General features: G+C 35.1%; 1 protein-coding gene across 1 annotated transcript in view; it reads left to right on the top strand.

The window, feature by feature from the left end:
- The window catches only part of COL4A5 (collagen type IV alpha 5 chain), a 263,146-nt gene that overhangs the window by 150,811 nt on the left and 95,936 nt on the right, over window positions 1–16,399 (top strand). The window contains 10 exon segments of the mRNA NM_001002979.1: window positions 1,470–1,532; window positions 3,583–3,618; window positions 3,708–3,749; window positions 3,909–4,001; window positions 5,587–5,640; window positions 5,739–5,795; window positions 6,046–6,090; window positions 8,033–8,086; window positions 9,639–9,680; window positions 11,666–11,798. Of these exon segments, the coding sequence (NP_001002979.1) occupies window positions 1,470–1,532; window positions 3,583–3,618; window positions 3,708–3,749; window positions 3,909–4,001; window positions 5,587–5,640; window positions 5,739–5,795; window positions 6,046–6,090; window positions 8,033–8,086; window positions 9,639–9,680; window positions 11,666–11,798 (619 nt within the window).

Consider the following 16,399-nt stretch of genomic DNA (forward strand, 5'->3'; position numbering starts at 1 on the left):
GGATCCAAAATACCATTTAAGAAGTAGAACATTTCAAATAATTTTGAATCAACTTGGGGTTTCCTTGGCAGTCACATCCTTCTGCATTCTACCAAGATAATAAGTACCATTTTGAGTTTTCTATTGCTTCTTATACTTTTGTTATATATACATGTATCTCTAAACCAGAGTTTTTAATTTTGCTTTTAAAATAACATAACATTTATGTAGTTTTCTACTTAATATATTAAGATACATCCATATTCTTGCATGTGGCTGTAGTTCATTCAGTTTCACTTCTATGTAACATTCCGTTGTGTGAACATACTACATACTACAGTTTGTTTCTCTGATCTCCTATTATTGAATATTTGGTTGTTTTTAATCTTTTAATTACAAAATAATGCAGGATTTATACCTAGATAGAGAATTGCTGGATTTCATTGATGTCAAATTTTCAGCTTTTTAAGATGCCAAATTGGGTGCCAAAATAGTTGCATCATTTCCTTGTCTGTTGTCCCAGTTATTCTCACTTTCTTCTTTGTCTATACTCTTATTTATTTTAATTTAATTTAATTATTTTTTGTATCTTTTAAAATTAAAGTTTTTATTTTGGTATAATTAACGTACATTATATTAGTTCCAGGTGTACAATATAATGATTTCACAATTCTGTACATTATTCAGTGTTCATCACAATAAGTGCACTCTTGATCCCCTTCACTTATTTCACCCATTTCATCTCTCTCCCCTCTGGCACCACCAGTTTGTTCGCTTTATGTAAGAATCTGTTCTTTTTGTTTGTTTGTTTCCTTAATTTGTTTGTTTTGATTCTTAAATTCCACATATGACTGAAATCCTGTGGTATTTATCTTTGACTTGACTTATTTCACTTAGCACTATTCCCTCTAGATCGATCTGAGTTGCAAATGGCAAGATTTCATTCTTTTTTATGGCTGATATTCCATTGTGGTGTGTGTGTGTGTACACACCACATCTTCTTTATCCATTCGTCTATGGATGGACATGTGAGTTACTTCCATGTCTTGGCTATTATAAATAATGCTACAATAAACACAGGGGTGCATATACCTTTTCAAATTAGTGTTTTCATTTTCTTTGGATAAATACGTAGTTTTTACTTTAGAGAAGCCACTTTTCACTTCTACCATAAAAGCCCCACTAAATGCCCATCTTTATAATTTTATTTTGTAAAACTTCCGTACTATGTATTTGTCCTACATTTGTTACCTACCACTGTAAAACATAAGTTTTCTAAAAGCTGTAGCCATTCTTTTTAGTTAAATTTCTTTATAGTTACTTAATCCTTTTATTCTTATACATTTTAAAATTCTGTTTATAATACTGCAGAATTGTAGAATTGTGTAACCAAATTTGGCAATTGCTTAAGTTAAAATTTCATTCATTTAGTTCTTTGTGTGATATAGTGAGAGGTTTTTTTTTTTTATCTTTCTCTTCCTTTATAACAGGGCCCAGCTGGTCCCACTGGTTTACCAGGGCCAATTGGTCCCCCAGGACCACCTGGTTTGATGGTAAGCTTGCTTCTATAATTGTATTTTTCTTACTTGAAAAAAATTCAGGAATAGTAATATTATTTCTACTACTTGAAAGTATAATACATTTTCAATGTTTACAATCTATATATTTTTTATTTTTTATTTTTTTAAGATTTATTTATTTATTTTTATGATAGAGAGATGGGGGGCAGAGACACAGGAGGAGGGAGAAGCAGGCCCCATGTCGGGAGCCCGACGCGGGACTCCATCCTGGAACCCCAGGATTACGCCCTAGGCCAAAGGCAGGCGCCAAACCGCTCAGCCACCCAGGGATACCCCCTATATTTTTTATTTTTATTTTTTAAAGATTATTTATTTATTTGACGGGGGAGCACATGTGCACAAGTGGGGTGAGGGGCAGAGGTAGAGAGAGAAGCAGACTCCCTGCTGAGCAGGGAGCCTGACTCCCAGGAGTCCAGTATCCTGACCTGAGCCCAAGGCAGATACTTAATGGAATGAGCCACCCAGGCACCCCTATATCTATTTTTTTATTTACAGTATATTTTACAATGCTATGGTGAACAAAATATGTGCTAAATAATGGCTTCATTTTATAGATGGAGGAGAATGAGGTACACAAAAGGAAAGATTTAAAACAAAATATTGTGTTGGTTATCTCTTGATGTGTCAGTGTTGAAGTTGATCCTGGCCGTTGCATAAAGTCTTTTAAGGCAGTTCTCTAGTCACTTTATGAAACATGTTTCTTCAAACTGCAGTTTTCTGTTTAAGAAGAACAAAAGCAGGTATTCACAACAATATATTGTCTCTCATTTCTAAGGGGCCACCATGTGACAAAACCGTAGGGTTGGTGAGGGTAGTGAATCAATCTGCAATGGGATAAGGATTTTTGTACTTCAGGGAAGAAGCAAAAACTTCTAAAGACTTTGACTGTGTAGCCAGTTCTCTTACTTTACTACTTTTATAGTCACTCATATTTTCTACTGTAATTAAATTCTGAGTATTTTTGCCCCTGAAATACTTAGATTTCATTCAAGTCATGTTTTGGACTTAGAGCTTTGCTATTGCCCTCTTTAAAAAGCAGAAAATTGTACTTCAGTCAAAGTAATTTCTCATGTGCCACTCTATCTCTCATCTACCATATATTTAAGTGACAGTTTTCATTATACCTTTAGAGATTGTACAATTTTGCTTGTGACGATTGGTCCTCTATTCTTGAATGAAGGAAATAACATTTGGTAAATACTAAAAGAATATACCAGAAAAGATCATGATTTCTGCTTTCCTGGAAATATCTACAAGAGGATTAGAAATAGAAAACCCTTTTGTTTAGTCTATTTTAGTTGTAGATGTCCTGCAAAGCATGAGATTCTGGACTATCGCACTTTTTCCTAATTTTGTTGTTATATCAGACTACCCTAGGTGTGTTGTTACATCTTAAATGTCCTCAACTCGTGTGGCTGTATAACTGATTCACTCAGCACTTTGGAATGTTCCTTCAATTAACCCTGATTCAAAATGTGAAGCAAAGTCTTAGAAATGCCACCAGGGTACAATGTGTAAATAAATACATCCATTGAGATCAAAGACTTGATATACTTGTGCAAACAAATGCCTATATAACTTTTCAAGCCTTGAAACACTCTCATACAGAGTCAGGTCACATAAAAATAAAACTGAACTAAAAAAGTAAACACATGTTTTTTAGAGCTAGAGTGTTAATTGCTTTATGATACCTAAATTATTTACCTATAATTCTGATATGAGAAATTTGATGTTTGTTGGGATTAACTCTTGTATTGATTTTTGGTACTGGTGTCACCCCTCTGCCTCTATTCACCCTTGCATTTCTTCCCCTGTCCACTTGTACGCTGTCACAGAAGTCTCCACATTCATCTAGTTTGTTAAAATCAATTCAGATGTGAGAAAAAACCAGGAAAATATTATTTTGAGGGGATTTTTCAGTCCTTGCTTTTTGTGAAACCAAATATTTTTTTGGAAACCGAATAATTTTTAAATAAACTTATTAGTGTATCCCTGTTTCCTTTTCTGTGTCTTCTATTCTTAGGGCCCTCCTGGTCCACCAGGACTTCCAGGACCAAAGGTAATTTTCTTTTTCTTTATATTTTTTATTTGGTGTGACTTCTTTTTGTTAGTGTCAATGAGATTTTAAACTAAAACCTCTCTCTTCAGGGGAATATGGGCTTAAATTTCCAGGGACCCAAAGGTGAAAAGGTGAGTAAAGAAAGAAATTGATTATTCAGCCCTCAGTTTTTTCCTTTCCTCATCATTTGAACTCATATTTTTGGTCCTTGCAACTGACTTAGCTTATATTTTATATTATTGTCTGTGTAAACTATGAAATATTACTTACTTGTTAAATCTTGCAAACAGGGTGAGCAAGGTCTTCAGGGTCCCCCTGGTCCTCCTGGGCAGATCAGTGAACAGAAAAGACCAATTGATGTAGAGTTTCAGAAAGGAGATCAGGTGAGTATATAGAGAGGAAATCAATGAACATTTTGCTAAAAAGTGGCATTCCATTAACATGCACTACAAGCTGGAATATAATTATATGTGAAGGTATTTTTAAAAATAACAAAGATTTGGGCAGCCCTGGTGGCTCAGCAGTTTAGTGCCACCTTCAGCCCAGGGCCGGATTCCGGAGACCCGGAATCGAGTCCCATATCAGGCTCCCTGCATGGAGCCTGCTTCTCCCTCTGCCTGTATCTCTGCCTCTCTCTCTCTATGTCTCTCATGAATAAATAAATAATCTTAAAAAAAATAACAAAGATTTGAGGTAATTAAATTTTTCAAAGAGCCTTATTGAGATATAATTTACATGCCATACAATTCACCCATTTAAAGTATACAATTCCATTTTTTTGGTATATTCACAGGGTAGTGAAACCATGACTATAATCTAATTTAAAACATTGTCATCAGCCACCCTCCAAAACCCCATACCTATTTGTTGTCACTCTTCATTTCTCTCCAAACTCTTAGCCTTAGGCAACCACTAATCTAATTTGGCTCTGTAGATTTGTCTACTCTGATCAATTCACATAAGTAGAATCATATGATATATGGTCTTCTGTGTCTGACTTCTTGTACTTAGTTTGTTTTCAGGTTTATCTATATTATAGCATGTATCAGTACTTCATTTCATTTTGTGGCTAAATAATGTTCCCTTGTATGAATATACCACGTATTATTTATCCATTTATCAGTTGATGGATATTTGGATTGTTTGCATTTTTGGCTGTTATGAATAATGCATTCATGTATGAAATTAGGTCATGGTAAGGTCTATTGTCATTGTCCTGATGACCGTCTTCTCTATATTTCACTGATATACAAAGCGAAAGATGGTATTATTCTATAAACCCTTGTCGTGTTTAGAAATAATTATCTGATACCTAGGGTAGATGAGATCATACATATCTTTTATAGCATAGGAGACCACCTTGAACAAAGTGTGTACATTGTTGTTTCACTGAAATGCTAACTAGAAACTTAAGAATAAAGAACACATTGTACTGAAATTCTACCATCAATATGGATTGGGTCATTTAATTCTCTGCCAAAATGTATGTGTGTTATGTAACCCCTATATCTCCTAGTTTTAGGTATTCTTGCTTTTTTTAACAACATATCATTAAAGACTCCTAACTCAGAAACGAACTAGGGGTGGTGAAAGGGGAGGAGGGCGGGGGGTGGGGGTGACTGCATGACGGGCACTGAGGGGGCACTTGATGGGATGAGCACTGGGTGTTATTCTGTATGTTGGCAAATTGAACACCAATAAAAAATAAATTTATTATAAAAAATAATAATTTCCTTTTAAATGTTGTCTTTTTACTTATCTTAAAACTCAGCTTGTGCATACATTAGAAAATAACTGAAGAAAAGATAGCTCCAAATTCTTTAGCCCAGAAGATTTCAACTTTGAATTAGAAACATCACATCCTATTATCTTTGGTTATCCTGCATGAGTCTATAGTTCAGCTTGTTAACAGCGTCTTTAGCTAGCTCTAGTATTAATGTTGCTTTCCTTTCCCCTACTACTGCATAGGGACTTCCTGGTGACCGAGGGCCTCCTGGACCTCCAGGGATACGTGGTCCTCCAGTAAGTAACCTAAAATTCTTTAGTATCATTTAATGTAAATTGGTATTGATACATAGCACTCCATGAACCAGTGTAAAACTACTTTTGTGTGTGTACAGGGTCCTCCAGGTGGTATGAAAGGTGAGAAGGGTGAACAAGGAGAGCCTGGCAAAAGAGTAAGTGTTATGACTACTAATTTTCTTTGGAAAAGATTTTAAACGTTTGTGAGCGTGCTCGTGTACTTTATTCTTTCCTCTTAAATCCTACTTTCTTTGTCTCAAAATGTAATATCATTTATTTATTATAATATTGAAGTCTGAAATGTATACTTAATAATCCAAGGCAGGAATAAAGCTTGTTATATTCTTTAATCTCATACATCCTAAATAACAAATTTATATTCTTGCAATTATTTGAATCTTACAGGGTAAACCGGGCAAAGATGGAGAGAATGGCCAACCAGGAATTCCAGTGAGTAGATAAAGCTCATCCCCTCACCTAACCCCCCCAAATAGCAACACTTTTATGTGGTGGAGAGAAGCAGGATGGCAAACAGGCTCGGGGTTGGAAATAGTTACTATAAATGGAAGTGATACTATCTCTTTTGAATATGAATTTAAAATTTCTTTGTTAAAAAAATGAAGTTCAGACCTTAAGTCCGATTTATTGAGATACAACTTGTATACAGTAAAATGGACCATTTTCAATGTAAAGTTCTATGTTTTGACAAACACTTACAGTTGTAAAACCAGCTTTAAGGGCAGCCCGGGTGGCTCAGCAGTTTAGTGCTGCCTACAGCCCAGGGTGTGATCCTGGAGACCCCGGATCAAGTCCCAGGTCAGGCTCCATGCAGGGAGCCTGTGTCTCTGTTTCTCTCTCCCTCTCTCTCTCTCTCTCTCTCTCTCCTGTCTCTCATGAATAAATAAATCTTTAAAAAAAACAGCTTTAAAATAAAAAGTTCCATCACCCTCAAAAGTTCCCCCAGTGTTCTTTTGTATTTATTTTCTTCCCTCCCTACCATCCAAAGCCCTTGGCAACAATTGATCTGTTCTCCATCCCTATGATATTCCCTATTCTAGAATGTCATTTAAATGGAGTAATATTGTATATAGTTTTTTGATTCAGGATTCTTTCACATAGCATAATAATATTATGCTACTATAATAAATTGATAGTTCATTTCCTTTATTGCTGAGTAGTATTTGATTATAGAGATGTACCAAGATTTGTTTATACATTTATCCACTGGAGGATATTTTGGTTGTTTCTGATTTGGGCCATTATGAATAAAACTGCTTAAAACATTCACATACAATATTTTGTGTGAACATACATTTTTAAGATTGATTGATTGATGATAGAGAGAAAGAGAGAGAGAGGCAGAGACACAGGAGGAGGGAGAAGCAGGCTCCATGCTGGGAGCCTGATGTGGGACTTGATCCCGGGACTCCAGGATTGCACCTTGGGCCAAAGGCAGGCGCCAAACCGCTGAGCCACCCAGGGATCCCTGAACATACATTTTTAAATAAAAGTTATGACAGATCATTCTAATTACTACAAAATAAAGAGGAAAATAAAAACCTGCAAGGCTAGGAATATTATTCCAGGCAGACTCAGTAACAAGAGTATGCACAGAGATGTTAAAAGAGGTTTTCAAGGCCAGAAAATTTGATGAAATTTTGGAGACCATTTTGAAGGGATAATTCTTAACAAAACTGGAATTTGGAAGTAATAAAATCAGATAAATTGGTTTCCAGGTGATTTTGCTAAATAGGCAGTCCTCAATTTGTAAACTCTAGAATCACAAATTAATTTAACATTAAATAGTTTAAGGGGAGGTAAATTCAGGGCATTAGTTCCTGGCTTTTGGGGGAACAGTTGGTCTTTGTTTCATGATTTAGGCAGCTGTGATGGTCAATAATTTCCTCTGAGTGTTTTTGACAGGTATCTTCAGTGGAAAGACTGTTCTTTGTTTTCACTGGGAGAACTCAAGTCAGGTCAAATAAAGATAGTCACCAGACAGGTCAAATAATGACAACTGTTTGGGAATGGGTCTTTGAGAAAGCTCCAGCCCAGTTCTATCCCTTCCATTTGCTGTGAGTCTGCTGATTTTCACCTTGATTGTGAGCTGTTGGGTTTTCAAGGATACCATAGAGCTGAGGAAGGGTGATAGGACTAAAGCAAGTTAAAATGCTACTAAGTTCTGTGTTCTTATCAAGATTCAGTCATTTTCTTTTCCCCAACAAATACTTCCTGGATTGCTACAACTCTTTGATTAATTTCTAGTGTTCTAAAAAAGTTGACTCTGACCATTTTTGCCAATGTTCTTTGTCGCTTTTATGGAGGTGAGGATGTTTGGACTTCCTTACTCCACCATTTTTGCTGATGTCACCCTAATCTCTATGTTTTAAAGGGTTTACCTGGTGATCCTGGTTACCCTGGTGAACCAGGAAGGGATGGAGAAAAGGTAAGAATTTTAATACTTTGAAGTGACTGGTTTTATTCTAAACATAATCCTTTTCTCTCCCAAGGTTGAGCTCTAAATTAAAAAATTCTAAATAACTAGCTTTTGTATTCAAAGCATACATTCTTTATTCATCTTTTGGTGTTGCTCCTTTTTCTTTTGTACCGGTTCCTCTAAATTTTCATTCATTGTCCTAAATCACAATCCATGTGGTGGAAATACATGAAGAATTGTTTAACTTTAGCATTTCAATTGTGAAAAGTTGGTGCTTTTATTTTGAGCATGTATCGGCAAGACTTTTATTCTCCAGAAAGTGGTTTCAGCACTATTTTAGTGAGGTCCTCATACTAAAAAGGCTTGTACCTGTGAATTTAGGATGTCTCCACTAAAAATTTCCATTCTCTGTGCAATTATTGTCTGAAAGGCTGTGGCTAATTTTTTGTCAATTTTTTTTTCATTTGGCTATACAGCCTGACTGGAAGTCACTTATTTAGTTATCTATTTTAAAAGTGACTTTGAAAGAATGTATGAAGCACACATTTCCCTTATTTATAGCAGAGCACAAAATATCCGGTTTTCCAATCTCTGTGGTCTTTAATTGCTTTATATGAAAACCAATACTGAAAAGCTTTGTTTTGCAGGCAGGGAGGAAAAGGTGTTGCAAACCTGAATGTACCCAGAGGGTGTATATTTTAATGATGGCTTATTTCTAAATTAGATCCAACTTCAAGCTTGGACTAAGTGACACAGCTAGAATTAAGGAAGATAATAAATACTCAAAGAGTAGGACTTTTTTTCAAGTAGTAAATAAAGTGATAGGACTGAATAACTCTTTAAAGTAAAAGAAGCTTTTAGATAGATGAAAAGTTCCTATGAACAAGTCTAGAACAAGAACTGAGGGCTGAGAGAAACATCTATCCTTAGGTCTTGGCCAGTAGAATAACAGTTGCATACTGTGTTTTTCATGCTGTTGTAGTTACTGGTTAAGAGTAACAGTTTTTGTCTCTGAATTTGTCTTTCATTGGTTTCTGAGAGCTCTCAAAAGCAATTATAATTAATTAGCTGTTCCTGATTATAGTTAAGTCCATCAGCTCTAAAATATCTGCCACTAACGTAAATAACACTAAATTTATGCCCTCGACAAGTTTTATGAAAAAAAAATATGGCTACAAGTTAAAAATATAATGGTTTTCACTGATTCTAGTGGTGCCAATTTTTTTATTCAGTATCTTCTTTATAGAGTATTCATAATTTACTAGAAAATAGGAATCTTTAAATCAAAGGATGTTGCATCTAGAAATACCTTAGAAGTCTGGTCTATATAGAAGGCAGATAAGTTAATTGATTTGATCAAAATCATATAGCTAGTAAATCTAAGACAACATCACGGGTTTCCTAGACTTATTTCAGTACTGTCTCATTACCTTGAGTTGAATTTCTCTTTGAGATATTTTATTATCGATTCCTTGGTCTTCACGAAAGTTATGTTATGTTTTAAGGAAATGGATATTTTGGTGTAGTTTTTACTAATCTACTTTACACTTTTATTAAACAGGGCCAAAAAGGTGACATTGGCTCAACTGGGCCTCCTGGACTTGTAAGTTTTTATTTTAGTCTTCATTTATCAAATGTATGGATGTATTTTTATTTTTGTGCCTTGATATACTCTGTTCCTTTTCCTCATAGAATACAAAATTCCAAGTCATTAATTAGTAACTTTTACTGGCTTAAAAGCCTACATCTAAAAACTTCAGTAATGTTGACTTCAAAGTCTTTTTATTGTTCTTCCTATTACTTCTCCATAGTAAAGATCCAAAATTGTGGCATTGGGTTGTTTTGCATCATGAATGCCAAATTATTTCTCAAGTAACCAGCAGGTGGTGCAAGTGTTGCTTATAAAGTTTCAATAAAAGAAATTTTGGGAGCTAAGGATTGGCCCTGCAGAGCTCTGGAAAGATGGATTTGGTCTCAATAGATTTTTCCAATTGTAATTGTCTGATTCATACCTCTTTCTTCCCTGGGTATGTGCTTTTAGGGGCTCTTAATCAAATGTTGGAAACTGTTCTATGAAAGAATAATTAGGAGGTTTGCAGATTTTGTCATGTTTGCATTCACCATGAAATTTAGGTCAAATATATTTCCAGTGTTAATAAGAATAAAATATTATTGCTACATTTTGTCATATTTTTGGTTGAAATTTGGTAAGACTCTTGGTTCTATACTGCATTGAATCTACAAAGATGCAAATGTCATAAAGTCTGTATGTTCAGACATTTGAGTAACATTAATTCTTTCTGTCCATAGTCTCAGGTATTGATACTTAGTAATTAACAGATCTAATGAGGATATACTTAGAGACCTTATTTAATTTTTACTCACTTTCATTTTAAAATCAAATACTAGATCTCTAAGAAATAGTTTCTTTATAAAATGAGATAATAACATTTTGATAACTATCAGAAGTGGAAATTTTGAGAGTGCAGTCCTATCCAGCAGCCTCACTATCCCTTTTGAACTATATCTCCATTCTAGGTCCCACAACTTCCAGTCTCCTTTTGTCTGAATATTTCTTATATCCAATAGAGCCTGGATGAAACATTGCACTTTTCCAGTAGGTGTTGCTTTGTACTTCAGTCCAACAGGCTTTTAAATCTAAAGCTTAATTATCATTATAGCTCTATGAGATTAATTTCTTTATATTTCAATTATTTAATATGAACGTCTTTAGGCACTAAGATTCTAAGAAGACCAAGAGAAAAGGAATAAGTTAGTTGATTCTAATCAATAAAGCCCTCCTGAAAGTGATGAGTTTGTTTCATTTTGTTTTCGAGGAAGAAAGAAGTATGGGTTGATAAAGGGAAAGATTGGAAGAAGGCATTATAGATATCTGAAATGGCATATTCAGAGCAGAAGATACATGTGCAAGATACATGAAGCGGTTAGAATCAGACAGACCTCACTCTCCTAAAAATTCACTGCTAGAAATAACAGGAGGTGAAATAGGTGAGAGAGGTATTGGAAGTGAGACGAGATTTGACAAAGTCCAGGGTGAAAAGTAGCATCAGACATAGTAAGAAGTAGTGAGCAATTTTGAGTCCTTAAATAGGATAGCTAACACAAAGAAATTGATTTTTGGGGAAGTATATCCTAGCAGTAGATTTGGATTTAAGGGGAGAAGCTCAGAGGTGCTTCTGCTAGTCCAAGTGTGAGATGGAGATAGTAGCTGTGGCAACAGGAAAGAAGGAAGCAAATTAGAGAGACATTTTCAGTAAAGAATTATCAGGCTTATGTATTTGGAATGAATTGAATGTGGTAAGAGACATCAAAAATAATTCTAGCTCTGTAAGCCTGGGGCTCAGGAGGGTGGTAATATTATTACTAGTATTAAATAGTTTATAATCAGTTGAAGGATAGGAGTGATACAGAATGTGACTCATAATCTGTGAAGCAGTCTTAATGATTTTGCATTTGAGAGCTTTGTGAAAATGATGGCACTGTAATTGTATGTAGCCGCTAGGTTATTTTTAGGAGAACAGGGCTTTTCCTCTTTGAGTTCATTTATTTTTTTCTTTCATAATAAAGGTAATTCCTAGGCCTGGGACCGGTGTAACTGTAGGAGAGAAAGGAAACATGGGGTTACCTGGCTTGCCTGGAGAAAAAGGAGAGCGAGGATTTCCTGGAATACAGGGTCCACCTGGCCTTCCTGGACCTCCAGGTAAAGGAGACTGTACTTAATGTTCTTGTGTTTATGGCATCTTTACTAATCCACATGTCCAGTATTATCATACTAGTTCCAGGATGAGCATGGCAGTAGAGGACATGAGTATTTTTTAGTTGACAGAAACTTCTCAAATCTTATATAGATTTTCTCACCAAACTTCTCATTTCTACTTTTTAAAAAAAGCCTAGTCATTTCTACCTTTTGTTACTAATAAAGTGCAATGTTTCTGTGATTCAAAAATTAATCATTAAGTTTTTCATGCTGCTATGGAAAGGGATGCTATTCTAATGCCTATTTTTATAAGATTTACTGTATTAAAATAGTAAATGGCGCTATTCACTTAAAAATCCAGAAATATCTACTTAAAAATCCCCATAGTGATTTTGCTTTGTAATAAAATTTGAGGGCTCAGGAGTGAGCATTATATCATTCCCTTGTTGAAGATACACAACATAGTAGAGCATTTCTGTTTTGGCCATGGACTAAGTACTACTCTTGTCTAGCATGTTTATTTGAATGTTTTCTAAAAAGAAGTGATGGTATGGATTTATGTAAAATATGAAAAGGCATCTAGCATAGCACCTGGCAAACATACATGTTTAATAAATTATTGTTCCTTACCCTTCAAAAATGTGACTTATGAATTATTAACATGATGAGTGACACTCAGTGATCCCCCCAAGGGGAAATAATAAATGTGGGTTTCATTTCATTCTAAGTATACACTTTGAATTTCTAATTTCAAGATAGTACACTAAACACCTACTATGTTTAGAAAATTCAGATAAGAAATTCTCCCAAGATGCAGCAAAAAAGTTATAGAATTAGATCATATGAAAGAAAAATTAAGAGACATAAAGGATAAACCTAGAAGTTCCAAAATTTACCGTGGAAGATTTCAAGAAGGAAAGAATGGGACAACAGGCAATATTTGTGAAATTAATGACTGAGAACGTCTGTTTATTGAAAGAAAACATGAGTCCCTATGAAATGGTATATGAATTACCAAGCAAGAATAAAATAATGATAATACACAAATACATAATGACATATTGTAGGGACATTTTAGAATTTAAGGATAAAAAGAAAGTTTTAAAAACTCTCTGAGGGAAAAGGCAGATTACCTACAAAGCAGCGAGAGTCAGAAGAATATAATGGAGAATTTTCAAAGTGATAAAGCAAAGTAACTATGAATTTGGGATTCTGTATTACATCAAACTGTCATCCTAGTATGAAGATGTAATGCTTAGAAAGTTGACTACCTCCAGGACTTCTCTGAAATAGTTACTGGAGGGTTTAGGCTAAGAAGGGAATGAATTCAGGATGAACCTGGGGGTGGGAATTGGTAAACTGCAAGAACCAACAGTTGGGAAAAGGTATTTCGTGGAACTATAATTATATGCATTATTGCTATAGGATGTAGGAATGCAGAGAGAAGAGAGGGGAGTCAATGTAAGTTTTTTTGTCTTATTAGAGAGAATACTAATACTATTAACCTTATGTTTTTAGAAAAATAGAAGTTTAAGTACATAGGTTAGAATTTAGGTAATAACCACTAGAGAAGAATATAAATAAAATACATGACTTACACATCCTTTGAAAGAAAGAAAATGACCAAAAATCTTGATCTCCATCATATGAGTTAGAATTGGGACAAAACAGACACAGATAAACTTTGGTAAATAGAAAAATAAAATATAAGATGACAAGAAAAAGTCAAAAACAAATCAGTAACTCCCCAAAAATGTGAAAGGACTAAGTACTGATTAAAAGATAAAAACTAAAATAAAATTGAAATAAAAATATATACTGTGCGTAATAGGCCTATTTAAAGTAAAAGGACGGGGCACCTTAGTTGGTTAAGCATCTGCCTTAGGCTCAGGTCATGATTCCAGGACCCTGGAATTAGAATTGAGCCCAGCATTGGGCTCTCTGCTCAGTGGGGAGCCTACTTCTTCCTATCCTGCACCTCCTGCTTGTGTTCTCTCTGTCAAATAAATAAGTAAAAAATTTTTAAAAAGTAAAAGAACATAAAAAATTTTTTAATAAAGCAGTTGAAAGATATTAGGCAAATGCTATCTAAGAGATAGCTGATTTAACACTTCTAATATGAAATAGAATTCAATTCAAGAAATATATTAAAAAGGAGACATTTCATAAAGACATTTCATTTGGACAGATATAGATAAATTATGCCACAATGGTGTAAAAGTCATGAGACTTCATACATCTAAAAATACAGCTTTGAATGAATAGAGTGAAAACTGATAAACTGCAAGTGACAAATTGGTAAATCCTTAACATATTAAGGAAATAAAAAACAAATCAGGATATAAATGATTTGAGCAGCACAATCAAGCTGTGTATGTGGGAGAAAGAAAAGCTTTGTGCAGCAGAGAATATGCGTTCTTTTCAAACTTAAATGAAACATTTACAAAAATTGACTCTATTAGATCAGAAAAAATATATATTTTTTCTTTTTATTTTTTAATTTATTTTTTATTGGTGTTCAATTTGCCAACATATAGAATAACACCCAGTGCTCATCCCGTCAAGTGCCCACCTCAGTGCCCGTCACTCAGTCACCCCACCCTCCACCCACCTCCCCTTCCATCACCCCTAGTTCGTTTCCCAGAGTTAGGAGTCTCTCATGTTCTGTCTCCCTTTCTGATATTTCCCACTCATTTTTTCTCCTTTCCCCTTTATTCCCTTTCACTATTTTTTATATTCCCCAAATGAATGAGACCATATAATGTTTGTCCTTCTCTGATTGACTTATTTCACTCAGCATATTTTATTTTTTTAAAAAAGATTTATTTATTGTTAAGAGAGAGCACGTGCAAGTTGGGGAGGGGCATAAGGAAAATCTTTGAGCAGATTCCAACTGACTTACCACTGATCATGAGCCTGGTGTGTAGCTGGATCCTATGACCCATTAGATCACAACCTGAGTTGAAACCAAGTGTTGGATGCTTAAACAACTGAGCCACTGAAATGCCCCCTCTCTTAAAATTTTTTTTTTAAATTATATGCAGGCCATGCTCTGTGACCATAGTGATATGAAGTTAGAAATTAACAACAGAAGGCCCCAAATATCTTTACATTTGTATATTAACATAGACATGTGTAAACAACTCTAGAGGTAAGGAAGAACAGAAATGGAAATGACTGAATGCTAAGCAACCTTATATCAAAACTTATTAAACATAGCGAAAGTGGTACCCTTAATTTTTTTTAATTTATTTTTTATTGGTGTTCAATTTACTAACATACAGACTAACCCCCAGTGCCCGTCACCCATTCACTCCCACCCCCCGCCCTTCTCCCCTTCCACCACCCCTAGTTCGTTTCCCAGAGTTAGCAGTCTTTACGTTCTGTCTCCCTTTCTGATATTTCCCACACATTTCTTCTCCCTTCCCTTATATTCCCTTTCACTATTATTTATATTCCCCAAGGTACCCTTAATTTATCACAAAATTAAAGATACTAAAATAAATGAGCTAATTTGAAAAAATAATAACTGAAATAAGCATAAACAAAATAGAAGGAGAAACTTGATAAAGGTAAAAATAAGAATAAAATATGATCAAGAGGAAAGCAAGAGAAGGCATAAATAATACCAACAAAATATTTTAATCATAGCTACAATTAATTTTTTTAAATTACAAGAAAACTATAAAACCCTATCAATATATTGGAAATTCTAAATGAAATATGCATTCCTCATGAAACAGAAAACACACATTACTAAAATTTTCCTGAGAAAGTAAAAAACGGGAATGCCTGGGTGGCTCAATGGTTTAGCGCCTGCCTTCAGCCCAGGGCGTGATCCTGGCATCCTGGGATCGAGTCCCACGTCGGGCTCCCTGCATGGAGCCTGCTTCTCCCTCTGCCTGTGTCTCTGCCTCTCTCTCTCTCTTTCTCTCTCTCTGTCTCTTATGAATAAATAAATAAAATCTTTTTTTTAAAAAAAGGAAAAAGTAGATTACTTACCATGGAAGACTTGGAAATGTTAAAGAATTCCATGAAAAAGAATTAAATGAATGGTTATATAATTTGTGGGTGAATTCTACTAAGTTTTTTTTAAAAGATTTTATTTAGGGATCCCTGGGTGGCGCAGCGGTTTGGCGCCTGCCTTTGGCCCAGGGCGTGATCCTGGAGACCCGGGATCGAATCCCACATCGGGCTCCCGGTGCATGGAGCCTGCTTCTCCCTCTGCCTGTGTCTCTGCGCCTCTCTCTCTCTCTGTGACTATCATAAATAAATAAAAATTAAAAAAAAAAGATTTTATTTATTTATTCATGAGAGACACAGAGAGAGAGATAGGCAGAGACACAGGCAGAGGGAGAAGCAGGCTCCATGCAGGGAGCTCAACGTGGGACTCGATCCCGGGACGCCAGGATCCCACCCTGGGCTGCATGCAGCACTAAACCGCTGAGCCACCAGGGCTGCCCGTGAATTCTACTAAGTTATTGGGTGAATAATTCTGATTTTTTACAGACTTTTTCAGAACTTTTTTTTTAGAAGAACATTTAATTTAATAGCATTGATACCAAACCACCAAGGAGATAACACTAGAAATAACTATAGTTCAA

Source organism: Canis lupus, chromosome X (assembly GCF_011100685.1).
Source record: "Canis lupus familiaris isolate Mischka breed German Shepherd chromosome X, alternate assembly UU_Cfam_GSD_1.0, whole genome shotgun sequence".
NCBI lineage: Eukaryota > Metazoa > Chordata > Mammalia > Carnivora > Canidae > Canis > Canis lupus.